The following is a 17,452-nucleotide window of genomic DNA, read 5'->3' on the forward strand; positions in this document are numbered from 1 at the left end:
CAATGAAAGTAAACCAAAATAAAAGAATAATTTTAAAATGATCACTTAAAAAGCTTTTCACCCAGATGTTTTCAATGAACCAGCAGCTATTGGAAGATTTAAGTGCGGCAAATCATGTTTGCACAGGTTCACATTTAAATAATTTAACAATAGCCCTTTTTGCATCTATATTACAATTATTATGGGGAATATTGGGGAAAATTGTACTAATTTGCTGAAACCTCTGCATTTAAAACATACACTCAAGCCAGAGAGTAGACACAAACACATTGAGCAGATTACTGAAGTTTATATGACAGAAATGGAAAATGGTATCTGAAACAACAATGTCCCATTTCTCTGCCTCATAACATAAAAACTACATAGTGAAACCATCAGAATAAATGAACCACCACCACACTAAGATAAATAGTATTACATTGATCTACAACAGCTAAGCAGACCATCACTGTGTAAGTAAATTACTTGTTGCCGAATATAACATATGAATGTCTGCTTTTAAATGTTATTCCTTGTCACTAACTCTCCTCTAGAAAGCATCTGCGTAAAAACACTTGTTCAAATTTTTAAACACTGACAAAATCAGACCTATAGGGACAAGCTAAGTTGTTCATAATGATTCCTAACCAAAAAACAGCAACAGTAACAATATTAAGGGATTTGCAACACTGAATTTTTTTATTATTATTATTTTAAAAATGTATATAAAAAAGGTTAAAAGCTTTTAAGGAGAAGATTAGGCTAACAATGTGTTCCATTTCAAAAGAACAAAAGGTAATGTGTATTGCAAAATTCAAAACAGAGTAGGAGACAAAAAGTTAAAAACAACAATTTAAAATAAATGATCCAGTCAGTAATTGACAAAACATCAATTTTCCATTATTAGAGCACAATCAGTGTTGAATAGCCTGAATAATTCTCACTAACATAAAAAATAAATAAATAAAAAAGAAACTGGGATAACTAGCACACTTCCAAAATATCATGTTCACAATTAAAACTTCTTGTCTAGCAAAAGTGCCACACAACCAAACACAGCTCATTTATTGTATAAGGTGAACTTAACTACTGGACAATGAAAAGAAATGTAAATAATACTTATAATAATTTACCAAATGTCCACTACTTGAGCACTAATGAAACTGTCTAGTCAGTATAAGAAAAAAAGAAAAGAAAAGAAAAAGGAAACACCTACAAAATAACTTTTAGAAGCTAGAATATCCGGTTTTCAGGTAATTGAACCTTGTATTCAGCACCATGGAGAGGTCCCATTAGCCAGCAGAAAAGCAGTCTTGCATAGAGCAGAAAAAGCCCCTTGTTACAACCAAGATATGCAGAATAGCATCTCTGAACACAGAACATACCAACCTTGAGGCAAATGGACTACAGACTTGTCTGGTCTTATGAGTCTCAATTTCTGCTGTGACATTCAGATGGTAGGGTCAAAATCTGGCACCAACAACATGAAAGCCTGAAACCATTCAGCCTTCAACGGTTCAGGCTGGTGAAGGCAGTTAAATTCTGTGGGGGATATTTTCTTCGCACACTTTGGGTCCCTTAGTACCATGATTAGGACCATGAACACCACAGCCTATCTGAGTATTTATTTACTTTAGATCACAGTCTACCCATCTTCTGATGATTACTTCCAACAGGATTACGCTGTATGTCATAAAGCTGGAATCATCTCAGACTGGTTTCTTGCACATGACAATGAATTCACTGGACTCAAATGGCCCGCACAATCACAAGATCTCAACCCAATAGATCACCCTTAGGATGTGGTGGGATGGTTGATAGTATCATGGCTGGGCAGCTGACAAATCTGCAACTGTGTGATGCTGTCATGTCAATATGGACCAAATTCTCTGAGGAATGTTTCCAGTACCTTGTTGAATCTATGTCACCAAGGATTAAGGCAGGTCTGAAGGCAAAAATAAAATCAGATTCTTGATCCAGCAATGACTTCTTGGGTGCAAAATGTCTCCATTGTGTGTGAAAGCACTAAAACTAAGAGAAGAAAGGTTCATTTGTTTTGTATTGCAGAAATTAACAAAAGTGCAGTTTAAGACACTTGAAAAAAGAAACTTATAAAACAAAAAGCAGAGGTTGACTGTGATGCCTGTAAGTCCTCCTTTGTCAATATAATTTAGAAATGTTTTTTACAACCGTATTTAATTAAAAGCAGCTTTTTGCATTTAACGTCGTAAATTTCAATGAAACAAACTTGAAATTCTGTGTTTAAATACAGAAAGCTAGACAGATTGAAAATCGATAAAAAATAAACCATGTACGAAAAAATGTTTAAATTATGCAGTATCCATACTCATTCATCATTTTTGGTTGAAAACCTTTAGAGCTTAAAGAGGGATTGTTAAGGAAAATGTCTAAATATAAATGAGTCATTTTAATAATATAATTCTACTATTTCAAAGTTCTGCTTTAAACAAGTAATCATAATTGACCATATGACCAATGAAATTCATTTTTTGTATTGTTAAATTGGGATCATTACATAAAACTAGGAAAACATTAGACTACGTCCTAATGAGACACGAAAAAGTGACTGATGAAAACAAGACTGATTAGGAAACTTAATATTTTTTTCAGAGCCAAAAACTTCGAGAGTTTAAAAGAGGACATTCTTAAACCAGGAAAATGTTCTCTACAAATGTAAAAAGATTCCAGCAGCAATAGTACCAAGAAAGACGGTGACAAAATTATAACCCTATTTTAAATATTGTGAAAAAAACTCAAAAGCAAATTATCAGCAAGAAATACTTGACATCCAATATATCTTGTACTAACGAAAATATTAACTGAGGCAAAAAAAAAAGAGAAACCCCCCCCAACAATTTTAGTTTGTTTTTGTCTCCAAAGAATTGCTAACACTGTTGAATTGCTTTACGTGAATAGAATAATGCCTACCTCAGGAGAAGCCTCGTTATCTCCGAAAGCCTCCAGAAAGTCAGTGGGACTTTTCCTAAGAGTCTGGTCAGCAGGCAGCGTGTTGTCATTGTAAGAGGACACAAACTTAAAGTCACTGGTTCTAGATCCTGTTGTCAGGTACGCGTCATAATTGTAAGCGCTGCGTAAAGTTCCTGTGCCGTCAACATCTGCATAATTAGGAGGCAGATAACCGCTGGGGATGGCAACTGCTCCATCAAACAACAGTCGGGGCTTTCTCCTGCGACAAAACCTCACACCCAAGATGATGATGATGAAGGTCAGGAAGAAGGTGAACACACAAACCAGAGCGATGATCAGATAGGAAGTCAGTTTGGAGTTCTTCTCATCGTAAGAAATATCCTTCAGTTCTGGCACCTCAGCCAAGTTATCTGAGATCAGTAAATACATGGCACAGGTGGCAGACAGAGAGGGCTGTCCGTTATCTTTGACTTCCACAATCAGGTTCTGTTTCATGCTGTCAGATTGGGAAATGTCCCGCTGCGTCCTGATCTCTCCACTGTGCAGACCAATGGTGAAAAGTCCTGGATCAGTGGATTTGACTATATGATAGGACAGCCAGGCATTCTGTCCGGAGTCTGCGTCCACAGCGATCACTTTGGACACCAGAGAGCCTCCATGTGCAGCTTTGGGGACCAGCTCAGTCATGAAGGAGCTGCCCTCCGGGGCGGGGTACAGAATCTGAGGAGAGTTGTCGTTCACATCTGAGATGAACACACTCACGCTCACGTTGCTGCTCAGTGGAGGAGAACCGTTGTCTCTGGCCATCACCTGCACTTGAAAACTCCTCAACTGTTCATAATCAAATGACCTGACAGCGTGGATCAGCCCTGTGTCTCCGTTCACAGAGACATAGGAGGACACCGGGGCTCCGTTCACCTCAGCAGCTAGCAGAGAATAAATCACTGTACCGTTTTGTCTCCAGTCGGGGTCTCGAGCGCTCACGGAACATAAAGTGGAGCCAGCTTGGTTGTTTTCACTCACATATGCGCTGTACGACTGTTCCTCAAACACAGGTGGGTTGTCGTTGATGTCAGCTACAGATAAGTGGACAGTTTTAGACGAGGACAGAGGTGGAGAGCCCTCATCAGTGGCGCTGATGGTAATGTTGTAATCAGACACTAGTTCACGGTCCAGCTGTCCTGTGCTCACCACAGAATAATAGTTTTTGATAGAAGGAACCAATTTAAAAGGAGCATTTCCTTGAATGGAGCAGCTGACCTGTCCGTTCTTGTCAGAGTCTCTGTCCTGCACGTTAATGATGCCCACCTCTGTACCAGGAGGGGCGTTCTCTGGGATGGAGCTGGACAGAGATTTGACAATAATTTCTGGAGCGTTATCATTTACATCAGTGATATCAATAACCACTTTTGCTTCAGATGAAAGACCATATCCATCTTTAGCTTCAACCATCAGTTCATATTTTGAACCCTCTTCATAATCAATGTTAGCTGTCACAACAATCTCTCCAGTTTTCTCATCAAGTGAGAACAGCTTCTTTGATTTTTCCGACAATCTGCTAAATTCATAGGTTATCTCTCCATTTATTCCTTCATCTGCATCTGATGCACTCACTCTGATAACTGGAGAGTTTATTGGAGAGTTCTCCTGTAAATTCGCTGTATAAACGGACTCAGAAAACACAGGAGCGTTATCATTAGCATCAAGTACTGTGACATGGATGACTACAGTCCCTGATCTCTGAGGAGAACCACCATCTACAGCCGTCAGCAATAATTCCAGCTCCTGCTGCTCCTCTCGATCTAATTCTTTATCCAAAACCAGTTCTCCGTATTTATTTCCAGCATTTGTTGTCTGAACATTTAGCACAAAATGGGCGTTTTCCTGCAGAACGTAGCTCTGAACTGCGTTCAGGCCTATGTCTGCGTCGTGAGCCGCAGCAATGCGATATCGGGCTCCTTTCACAGCTGATTCTCTAATTTCCAACTTCACATATTGTTTTTGAAACACCGGCGCGTTGTCATTAATGTCTTGAATCTGCAAGGATAACCGGTGCAGCTCCAGAGGACTTTCTAACAGCAGGTCAAATTTAAGAACGCACGTCGGCTTTTCCCCGCAGTGTTCCTCCCTGTCTATTCTCCCAGAAACGAACAAATCTCCGCTTCTCTGGTTAATTCCACAGTACTGTGTCACACTTTTCTCCATATCCACACGAGGTTTACGAGCAGAAAGTCTATCCAGTGGGAGTCCGAGATCCTTGGCGATATTTCCAATAACAGATCCGGGCTTCAGCTCCTCCGCTACGGAATAGGTCAAGTCTCCGTGAGCGCAGTGCATTAGAACAAAGAAAACGGCAAAGCCAAACCTTTGCAGACTGACAGGTTTAGGAATCATCATCGTATTCGTTTAGAGAATGGAAAAAAGCAAAAACCGGAGTAATAATCCCGCGGAAGTCCTCTGAATATTTTTGTGTGCTTCATAAAAATAATCAAGGCTGCAAATTGCGGCAAGGGTCCGTGTGCAAAGATGGTTACACATTCAGATTCTTGGGTAGTACTACAGTGACACCGTGAGTTCAAACTATATAAACTATTTTCACATAATGCTGTTTTTCAAACGTTTCTTTCTTTCTTAAAAAAAGAAAAACTAAAATGTAAAGGAGATTCTTCCAATATATGCTGTATTTAAAAATTGACCCCGTTTATTAATCATTTGAAGGAACCTCAGATGACTTTTGCTTGGATTGAAAACAAGAGATAAAAAAAAATGGGGAAGTTTTTACCAACAAACTCCTAAATGATCAAAACTTTAAAATAAACAGATGATCAAATAAAAATAAAGTAAGTAAAAGAAAAGGGGAAATGGTATAGCATATTAAAGTGTTTAATCACTTTCAGACTTCTGCAAACTACTGGCCGAAAAAAATAATTTAGAACCAAGGACAGAGCAAGTTTTGGCACACATTTTTAGCATATATGAAGGGGAATATTAGCACAGCAACTGCCACAAAAAATAATAATAATAACATTAATAAAAGACAATTGTCTGCAGTATACGTAGACAAGCACACACACACACACACACACACCAGAAAATACATAAATATGTAAGCATTAATGATAATGCATACACATTTCAGTCTTTTGTATTGCCATAATACAAATTCTGACTATTGCACTTTCATGTATGAATCTTAAATTCATTACTCGAGTCAGAGTACCTGCTATTTGAAGTGGTGACGTGATTAAGCTCAAAAATTAGATATGCAGAACCTATAAAAGATTCTTCTAAGATATGCAATTGCTGGACATTGTAAGGAATTCAGTGCAAAAAATCAATCCAAGTAAATAAACTTAATTCTAATCACTTGAATAAAACCAAAACATATTGGAAAGTTACTTGCGTAGTTTAAATTAAGTCTGATTTATAAAATCTTTCATAGTTATCCTCTACCTCTTTCTTTAATTGTTATTAAAAATGCACTTGACTTAGCATGGGGGGGGGGGGGGGGGTTAGGTCGTTTTGAAAACAAAATCTTTAGTCCAACGTTTTTATTTGAGCAATATTGAAATTCAAAATGTGCTGTTTTGCAATTTCTAACCACTACTTCTTAATCAAAACACCTTAGGGGAAGGGTTCTTGAAGGTTTAGACCAGTATCATCAATGCTGTCTGGTAACCTTAAATATTATTTATTTTTTTATTTATTTATTTGTTTTTTTTTTATTAATTTAAAGTTAGATCTTAAAGTTCTAATCTTTGTATTTTTAATTTCTGCATAGTGACTTCATGTCTGACTATTATAAGGATGACATTTTTCTCCAACTTGCCTAATAGAGATGGAGATAACCCTCATAAATTATTTTCTCTTTCAGGTAAATACTATATGTGTCTTTTAATACAATTATGACCTGAATATAAAGTGACATATAAAAAAAACGAATCTTTAAGAAAGAGGTAAATTACAGATGTCTCCACATATTGAAATGTTAAATAAAGAATTAAATATATTAATTACATTAAGTTAAATTTGCTGTCAGCAAATAAAAAAGTCAAGGCTTTGAAATGTGTCTAGAAACTATTGAGTATAGGCAAAAAAAAAAAAAAAAACGAAATAAGGATTTGTAATAGTAAAGAAGGAATTATGATAAAAGGAAAACATAATCAAAAGGTTTTTGCCAATTCAAAAGACCTAAACTAAACATCCAAAACACCCTCTGGACATTATAGACTATAATTTGAGTCACTCATATCATAACATTTTTACTTAGATTTATACAATGAAATTGAAAAAAAATGAAAATGACATATGTTTTACCAACAAACCTTAAATAAATAACAGCTATAAAAAAGGATGATGAAATGAAAAAAGTGTAGAAAGACGGGAAAAGCTTTAGTATAATAAAGTGTTTAATCACTTTCAGACCTCTGCAAACCCCTGGCACGGGGGAAAAGAATTCAGCACCACGGATAGAGCAGGCCATGAAACATTTTCAGGACTGATTTAGGAAAGCGAATATTACCGCAGCACAAGCTACCAATTAAAACCAATACATAACAAAATAACTGACAGACTGACTGACTAAGTAATTAAATATATAAAGCATAATATACCAAATACTAAACCAAATTATGAAATTAGCTTTCATTGATTGTTGCATTATTATAATAAGTCCTACCTCTGCAGATATATTGTCATCTCCAAAAGCATCTGCGAAGTCAGTGGGACTTTTCCTCAAAGTCTGGTCAGCAGGCAGCGTGTTGTCATTGTAAGAGGACACAAACTTAAAGTCACTGGTTCTAGATCCTGTTGTCAGGTACGCGTCATAATTGTAAGCGCTGCGTAAAGTTCCTGTGCCGTCAACATCTGCATAATTAGGAGGCAGATAACCGCTGGGGATGGCAACTGCTCCATCAAACAACAGTCGGGGCTTTCTCCTGCGACAAAACCTCACACCCAAGATGATGATGATGAAGGTCAGGAAGAAGGTGGACACACAAACCAGAGCGATGATCAGATAGGAAGTCAGTTTGGAGTTCTTCTCATCGTAAGAAATATCCTTCAGTTCTGGAACCTCAGCCAAGTTATCCGAGATCAGTAAATACATGGCACAGGTGGCAGACAGAGAGGGCTGTCCGTTATCTTTGACTGCCACAATCAGGTTCTGTTTCATGCTGTCAGATTGGGATATGTCCCGCTGCGTCCTGATCTCTCCACTGTGCAGACCAATGGTGAAAAGTCCTGGATCAGTGGATTTGACTATATGATAGGACAGCCAGGCGTTCTGACCGGAGTCGGCGTCCACCGCGATCACTTTGGACACCAGAGAGCCTCCATGTGCAGCTTTGGGGACCAGCTCAGTCATGAAGGAGCTGCCCTCTGGGGCGGGGTACAGAATCTGTGGACAGTTGTCGTTCACATCCGAGATGAACACACTCACACTCACGTTGCTGCTCAGTGGAGGAGAACCGTTGTCTCTGGCCATCACCTGCACTTGAAAACTCCTCAACTGTTCATAATCAAACGACCTGACAGCGTGGATCAGCCCTGTGTCTCCGTTCACAGAGACATAGGAGGACACCGGGGCTCCGTTCACCTCAGCAGCTAGCAGAGAATAAATCACTGTACCGTTTTGTCTCCAGTCGGGGTCTCGAGCGCTTACGTAACATAAAGGGGAGCCAGCTTGGTTGTTTTCACTCACATATGCGCTGTACGACTGTTCCTCAAACACAGGTGGGTTGTCGTTGATGTCAGCTACAGATAAGTGAACAGTTTTAGACGAGGACAGAGGTGGAGAGCCCTCATCAGTGGCACTGATGGTAATGTTGTAATCAGACACTAGTTCACGGTCCAGCTGTCCTGTGCTCACCACAGAATAATAGTTTTTGATGGAAGGAACCAATTTAAACGGAGCGTTTGCCTGAATGGAACAGCGGACCTGTCCGTTCTTGTCAGAGTCTCTGTCCTGCACGTTAATGATGCCCACCTCTGTACCAGGAGGGGCGTTCTCTGGGATGTAGTTAGACAAAGAATTCAGACTGATTATAGGGGCGTTGTCATTCACGTCAGTGATGGAAATAATTACTTTAGTATAAGATGAAAGTCCCAAACCATCCTTCGCTTTAACACGTATTTCAAATGATGTTGTACTTTCATAATCAATTGCACCTTTCACCATAATTTCACCTGTTTTGCGATTAATATTAAATATTTGTTTTACCTCTTCGGTAGCGTGGCTAAAGTCATAAGAAACATCTCCATTGACTCCCTCATCTGCGTCTGTTGCGCTCACTGTAACCACCACAGTATCTAAAGGGGAGTTTTCGGGCAGACTGGCTTCATACACGGCCTGGCTGAACACTGGGGCGTTATCATTAGCATCCAGCACGGTGATGTGGATGACGACTGTTCCTGATTTCTGAGGAGATCCACCATCTACAGCTGTGAGGAGCAGATCCATTTCCTTCTGCTTTTCACGATCAAGTTCTTTATCTAGAACAAGCTCAATGTTGTTTCCATTCGCAGCCAGAATAAAATGATCGTTCTTCTGAAGGTTGTATCGCTGCACTGAATTTTCTCCCACATCCGCATCGTGCGCCTCCTCGATCATAAAGCGCGCTCCCCTCACCGCAGACTCACGAATTTCTAAATTGATCGATTCTTCATTGAATAGCGGAGAGTTATCATTAATATCTTGAACATGAAGGTTCACACGATGAAGCTCGAGAGGATTTTCCAGCACGAGCTCGTGTTTTAAAATGCAGGAAACCTTTTCTCCGCAAAGCCCCTCGCGGTCAATCCTGTCGGCCACAATCAGCTCTCCGTTCTTCAGGTTTATGTCACAGTAACGTTTGTCAGTCCCGTCGGTGTCGATGCGCGCTCTTCTGGCGGACAGTGCGGCCGTCTGCAGCCCGAGATCTTTGGCGACATTTCCAATGACCGATCCTCGTTTCATCTCCTCTGGGAAAGAAAAGCTCACGTCTCCATAAATGGCCCGGAACAAAAGGAGAAGCAAAGAAACCCGATGAAGGTGAACAAAAGGAAAGATCCACCACATCGCTGATCCAGACAAAAAACAATCTGATATGTTGATAACACAAAGTAGCAAAATGAACTCGACTAGCGATCGTAGACGCCTTTTTGTTATAATCTGCAGCCAGAAGCGCAATAGTGTTTGTTCTCTCTGACGACTACAATATGGAGATTTTCTTCTGTTGGTGTACAGCGCCACCACGAGTTATGATAAAGAAATACACAAACTTGTCTTTTCTTTTATTGTTAGCTATAAATTTGGGTACTGTATATTTCTGATTTTTTTATGCTATAGGCCTAGCCTCTTCATATAAATACACTATGTTCTACTTTTTATGTTTGACTATTTATGCATCTCTCTCTTAAATGTTTAATCTCCTTTTGAAATTGCAATCTAGTTTCACATAGCAGAACCCATCGGTTACTTTATAAAGGAAGCTCATTACTATCAGCATATCCCATAATTCCCCCCTTGTTTAATTTGGTAAACAAAAATAACTAACAATACAAAAAGAAAAAAGAAACCGAAAAGAGTCCCACACACATAATTAAGGTTCTGTTTGTCATTAATCAAAGCCCCTAAATAATTGCTTGTGTATTTTCCTTTTTAACCATTTAAAGTTTTTCGTTTGTATGTTTGTAATAAATCTATTTTTGCTTAAATTTCTATGGTTCATTTTTTGAGAGTGTTGACATTGTAATTTAAAGTGATCACTTTCAATACTTTATTAAAATGTCTCTAAATTCAGCAAACAGGCACCTTAAAGAGTTAAGTGACCACCAGTTAGGACTTTTGTGTGGAGTTTGCGTGTTCTCGTAAATGTGGGTTTTCTCTGGGCATTCCGGCTTCCTCCCACAGTCCAAAAATATTTCTTCTTGAGAAAATAGATGTTTTACTTTTTAATACTAAAGCTAAGAGACTATAGGGAACTTTGCTAGAGTTGAAGACAATAAAATAAATTATTTTTCAGTTAGACAGCTTTGAACTGGTGAAACAATAATGCCAAGATGCCAGGTTCAGCAGGTGTAGTCGCAGCTCTGCTTGTTTATGTATTGCTTAACAGTTTAAAGTGTAGTGGCAACTATCAAACTTTAAATCGCAATGTATTAAACAGCAGTAATAAGCCATCATAGATGCGACCAAAAACAGAATTCAAACCAAACAAACATTTTGGACTAGGGAAACTTGCCCTGGCTACCACCTTCATCCATCCACATCTCTACAGGCGTATAAAAACGCACTCTGAAATTAAAATAAAGCCGCAACAAAGCCTTGCTTTGGTCATTGCCATCTACCTTCTGCTGTCCGCTGATATCCATCAATGCCCAGGACTGGCTGCCAGCCGAGACACCTTTCTCTACACCAGGGGTCTCAAACTCAATTTACCTGGAGGTCACAAAGGCAGGGTCTAGCTGAGGGAGGGCCGCAACTTCAATGCACACACACATACGCAACTTGTGAGTGTCTGAGAGCCAATAAATTTGTATGGAACATGTACTATACTTTACTATACTATACTATATCATTAACTGTTGTCTGTACAAAATGTACTCATAAAACTCTCATTCAAATACAATACATGAATAAAAAAATCAATAAGTAAATAAATCAGTAATAAATTTCTGTTTATTTAGTCTTCTATATCTACTGTTTTCTGATTTAAATGTCCTTATTAACACAGTTCAGTTAACACTGTTGAATTATAACTATTAAACACAAAAGAAGACTCCAATTCTAGTTCTGTAAATACATCAATGGGTTCTTTTGAACACGGCTTTTCTTGTCTTCTTCTTACTGCTGGACACTTGGCAGCACTTCCTCTCAAACAGCTGAGACACTCAGTGTGGTTGAAGATGATTGTCTGTAAATCTGGACTGTTCTTGGACTTATTGAAATTGAAGGTGGAGACATCAGAGAGGATGTACTCCCAATTTTGAGTCTGTGTTGAATGACTTTTTTTTAAGTTTACTTTTTAAAACACAAATCAGTAAAGAAGAAACTAAATTCAGTAACCATTTTTGGATTTTCTTTCTTATGACTTTTTGCACATTTAAACCCTGGTCACAAGTTACCGTAGAGCAGGCGGTCAGCCACTCCTATATTTTTATTTAAAAAAAAAACGGATGGAAATTCATGTAGGCGACACCAAATACTAGATGCAGCCAAGATGCACAATTGACATTGCACACATCAAGACTACTGTTGTTGTGATTTTGGGCTATACAAATAAAATTGAATTGAATAGAATTAAGCATGTTTGAGATCACCCAGGTGGACAAAACGCTGCGCAGATCACCTGGTGTGTGACGTATTTTTTTGCTTTTGCTCCAACATGACCTGTCAATCATCACAAAAATATTACCAAAAAGGAGTGGGAGCAACGCCCCAAGCTGAGTGAACGCAGCTGGAAATGTAAAACTGCACTGACTGCAAGCCGCCAAACGACTACAAACCAATGCATTGTGGGAAATGTGTCCTCATGGCTTTTGTAGTTGAGTGATCAATTAAATTAAAATAATTTAAAATACCTTTTGATTAAAAAAAAGGCTACATACATTACAAAACATTCAAATAAATACAAAAGATATAATAACATAGATCGTACTAAGGGGGAGAGGCATTGTAAAACTAACTCCAACTTCCTGTTCTCCTTCTGAGAAGAAGGAGAACAGGAAGAACCCACACACTCTAAAGGACACATTCTGGATTTGGTTATCACTGACACAGCCCTTAACTACCAGCATGGAAGTCTACGACTTGGGCGAATCTGACCATAAGGTTGTTTCGCTAGAATTAGCAATAGATCACCAACATAAAAACATAGAGCAGAACATATTTTTCAGGAACCTGAAAAACATTCATCATGCAGCCATACAAAAGGACATACAAAAATGTTTACACTACATAACATTCTGCAATCCCATGCACCCCTGAAATCAAGAACCGTCTCTTTCACAAGATCAGCCCCTTGGTACACAAATTAACTTCAAATTCTTAAAAGAGTTGGGCAAGCCATGGAACAAAAACTAATTAAAAAAACAACCTGGCAGTGCATAAACAGGCCTATCTTGACCATCAAAAAGTCTATTGCAGAGCCCTCACAATGGCCAGGTTTAAGTTCTAGTCCCACAAAATCAACAGTAACACTGGAAATTCAAAACAGTGATGTGTCAGCAGCTGTGATAGATTTGTGGATTTTTTTCACCAGTAAAATATCTTCCATACAATCAAACTTCCATTCCAAACCCATCTGCAACCCGCCTGTACTGACAGTTCCAAGGACCGCTTCTGAATTCACACTTACTACACAGAAAGAGGTTGAGTCCATCTTGAGGGTTATGAAATTCTTAACCTGCTCACTTGACCCCCTTCAAACAGCCCTGATCAAAGACAACATTTCAGGTGTAAGTCCAACTATCACAACTATAATTAACCAATCATGTTCCCCCAGCTCTCAAAACCGCCATTATTAGACCATACTTAAAAAAAAAATCACACTGGGTCCCAATAACTTAGCAAACTACAGACCCATTTCCAACTTACCGCTCCTGTTCAAGGTTCTCAAAAAATGCTGTCGGCGCTCAACTCCACTATCATCTCTCAACATGTGGCTTCTATGACAAATTTCAGTCAGGTTTACAGTCAACCCACAGTACAGCCAGCTCTGGTATGAATCATGAATGCCTTAGTTATAGCGGCAGACCATGGCTCCCCATCTCTATTCTTCCTTCTGGACCTATTAGCTGCACCGTGGATCACAGCATTCTCCTTCACCGTATTCAGACTACTGATGGACTTTCTGGGAACATATTCAACTGGTTTCAATCATACCTCACAAACAGGACCAAATATGTGGCTCTGAGGACTGCAAAAATCTCTCACACACACAGTCACCTAAGGAGTTCCTCGAGGCTCTGTCCTTCGACCTTCACTTTTCACCATCTACATTTCTCCACTTGGACAAACCATCCATAAACACAACCTTTCATTCCACTGCTATGCCGATGACACACAGTTGTATGTAAAATTGGACCCCAGTCCCACCCTAACTTTTTTGTGCCCTCCAGGCATGTTTAGAAGAAATAGATGAATAGATGTCTGAAAACTCTCTCCAGTTCAACAGCAACAAGACTGAAGCCATACTAATCGGTACACCTCACCAGATCAAAACATCCTCCATCAAAAGCATTCTGGTTTCCGGTCAAAACATTCCGCTCTCTTTACCTGTGTTAAATCTTGGTGTCAAAATCGACTCTAATCTCACATTTGATCATCATATACATCACCTCTCCAAAGTGTCTTTTCTCCATCTTAAAAATATTGCAAAGCTCCACTCCACACTCACCCAGTCTGGTGCAGAAAAACTTATCTCCTCCAGACTCGACTACTGCAATACTCTCCTTGTTGGGATTCCTGGCAGGAGCCTGGAAAAGCTTCAGCACATCAAAAACTGCGCTGCTAGGGTCCTGACAAGGAGGCATAAATTTGACCACATCACTCCTGTTCTTTAGTCACTTCACTGGTTGCCCAGCCGTTCCAGAACTCATTAACAACTCCTTCTCCTCACCTATGCATCCATGGAACTGCCCCTGCCTATCTTAGTTAGCTCCTTTCCCCGCACACCACTTCTTAAATCCTCCGCTCAATTTTTACTCATTGCCTTCACCAACCACTGACCAGGTTAACCACAGTGGGAGACAGAGCTTTTCAGTTACTTCTGACTCTGAAACAACCACCCAGAATTGTTTTTTTTCCCCCCCTTCTTATTTGTAAACTGTTTAACCGTTTCCAAATAAAATGTATTATTATTAATGTTATTATAATTAGTATTATTATAATAATAATTATTAAAAAATTGAATAATAACAAAAAATATCCTAAATTTGCTCTATTCAAATATCTTAAAATTAAATCAAATAGAGCAAGTAAATTAAATACAATAATCTCTAATTGAAATGTATCACTTATGGTTAAACATAACGTACAAGCTCCCACATTGAGTGTAGGATGGTGTAGTATGTGTCCTTTTAATTCTAAGCATGGTATATTTTTGTTTTTATTATTTTTATAGACTATTAGTTACAATGAAAGTAAACCAAAATAAAAGAATAATTTTAAAATGATCACTTAAAAAGCTTTTCACCCAGATGTTTTCAATGAACCAGCAGCTATTGGAAGATTTAAGTGTGGCAAATCATGTTTGCACAGGTTCACATTTAAATAATTTAACAATAACCTTTTTGCATCTATATTACAATTATTATGGGGAATATTGGGGAAAATTGTACTAATTTGCTGAAACCTCTGCATTTAAAACATACACTCAAGCCAGAGAGTAGACACAAACACAGTGAGCAGATTACTGAAGTTTATATGACAGAAATGGAAAATGGTATCTGAAACAACAATGTCCCATTTCTCTGCCTCATAACATAAAAACTACATAGTGAAACCATCAGAATAAATGAACCACCACCACACTAAGATAAATAGTATTACATTGATCTACAACAGCTAAGCAGACCATCACTGTGTAAGTAAATTACTTGTTGCCGAATATAACATATGAATGTCTGCTTTTAAATGTTATTCCTTGTCACTAACTCTCCTCTAGAAAGCATCTGCGTAAAAACACTTGTTTGAATTTTTAAACACTGACAAAATCAGACCTATAGGGACAAGCTAAGTTTTTAATAATGATTCCTAACCATAAAACAGCAACAGTAACAATATTAAGGGATTTGCAACACTGTATTTTTTTATTATTATTATTTTAAAAATGTATATAAAAAAGGTAAAAAGCTTTTAAGGAGAAGATTAGGCTAACAATGTGTTCCATTTCAAAAGAACAAAAGGTAATGTGTATTGCAAAATTCAAAACAGAGTAGGAGACAAAAAGTTAAAAACAACAATTTAAAATAAATGATCCAGTCAGTAATTGACAAAACATCAATTTTCCATTATTAGAGCACAATCAGTGTTGAATAGCCTGAATAATTCTCACTAACATAAAAAATAAATAAATAAAAAAGAAACTGGGATAACTAGCACACTTCCAAAATATCATGTTCACAATTAAAACTTCTTGTCTTCATAAAACAGATAAGAATAGCTAGCAAAAGTGCCACACAACCAAACACAGCTCATTTATTGTATAAGGTGAACTTAACTACTGGACAATGAGAAGAAATGTAAATAATACTTATAATAATTTACCAAATGTCCACTACTTGAGCACTAATGAAACTGTCTAGTCAGTATAAGAAAAAAAGAAAAGAAAAGAAAAAGGAAACACCTACAAAGTAACTTTTAGAAGCTAGAATATCCGGTTTTCAGGTAATTGAACCTTGTATTCAGCACCATGGAGAGGTCCCATTAGCCAGCAGAAAAGCAGTCTTGCATAGAGCAGAAAAAGCCCCTTGTTACAACCAAGATATGAAGAATAGTATCTCTGAACACAGAACATTACCAACCTTGAGGCAAATGGACTACAGACTTGTCTGGTCTTATAAGTCTCCATTTCTGCTGTGACATTCAGATGGTAGGGTCAAAATTTGGCGCCAACAACATGAAAGCCTGAAACCATTCAGCCTTCAACGGTTCAGGCTGGTGAAGGCAGTTAAATTCTGTGGGGGATATTTTCTTTGCACACTTTGGGTCCCTTAGTACCATGATTACGACCATGAACACCACAGCCTATGTGAGTATTTATTTACCTTAGATCACAGTCTACCCATCTTCTGATGATTACTTCCAACAGGATTACGCTGTATGTCATAAAGCTGGAATCATCTCAGACTGGTTTCTTGAACATGACAATGAATTCACTGGACTCAAATGACCCCCACAATCACAAGATCTCAACCCAATAGATCACCCTTAGGATGTGGTGGGATGGTTGATAGTATCATGGCTGGGCAGCTGACAAATCTGCAACTGTGTGATGCTGTCATGTCAATATGGACCAAATTCTCTGAGGAATGTTTCCAGTACCTTGTTGAATCTATGTCACCAAGGATTAAGGCAGGTCTGAAGGCAAAAATAAAATCAGATTCTTGATCCAGCAATGACTTCTTGGGTGCAAAATGTCTCCATTGTGTGTGAAAGCACTAAAACTAAGAGAAGAAAGGTTCATTTGTTTTGTATTGCAGAAATTAACAAAAGTGCAGTTTAAGACACTTGAAAAAAGAAACTTATAAAACAAAAAGCAGAGGTTGACTGTGATGCCTGTAAGTCCTCCTTTGTCAATATAATTTAGAAATGTTTTTTACAACCGTATTTAATTAAAAGCAGCTTTTTGCATTTAACGTCGTAAATTTCAATGAAACAAACTTGAAATTCTGTGTTTAAATACAGAAAGCTAGACAGATTGAAAATCGATAAAAAATAAACCATGTACGAAAAAATGTTTAAATTATGCAGTATCCATACTCATTCATCATTTTTGGTTGAAAACCTTTAGAGCTTAAAGAGGGATTTTTTAGGAAAATG

At 38.1% G+C, this 17,452-nt stretch overlaps 1 protein-coding gene across 20 annotated transcripts in view; it reads right to left on the reverse strand.

Moving 5' to 3' along the window:
- Positions 1 to 17,452, reverse strand: part of LOC101169865 (protocadherin gamma-C5) — a 307,671-nt gene that overhangs the window by 188,388 nt on the left and 101,831 nt on the right. For 2 of the 20 annotated variants that reach the window (XM_078954150.1, XM_078954149.1), the window contains exon 1: positions 2,929 to 7,106. The exons of 15 other annotated variants lie outside the window; for them this stretch is intronic. In XM_078954150.1, the coding sequence (XP_078810276.1) occupies positions 2,929 to 5,325 (2,397 nt within the window). In that variant the 5' untranslated portion in view covers positions 5,326 to 7,106. Of the gene's footprint in view, positions 1 to 2,928; positions 7,107 to 7,606; positions 10,208 to 17,452 lie in introns of those variants that run through there. 3 more of the 20 variants (XM_078954159.1, XM_078954163.1, XM_078954164.1) reach the window with 3 other exon arrangements.

The sequence above is a fragment of the Oryzias latipes genome, chromosome 10 (assembly GCF_053564925.1).
Source record: "Oryzias latipes strain Hd-rR chromosome 10, Olatipes_Hd-rR_3.1".
Taxonomy (NCBI): Eukaryota; Metazoa; Chordata; class Actinopteri; order Beloniformes; family Adrianichthyidae; genus Oryzias; species Oryzias latipes.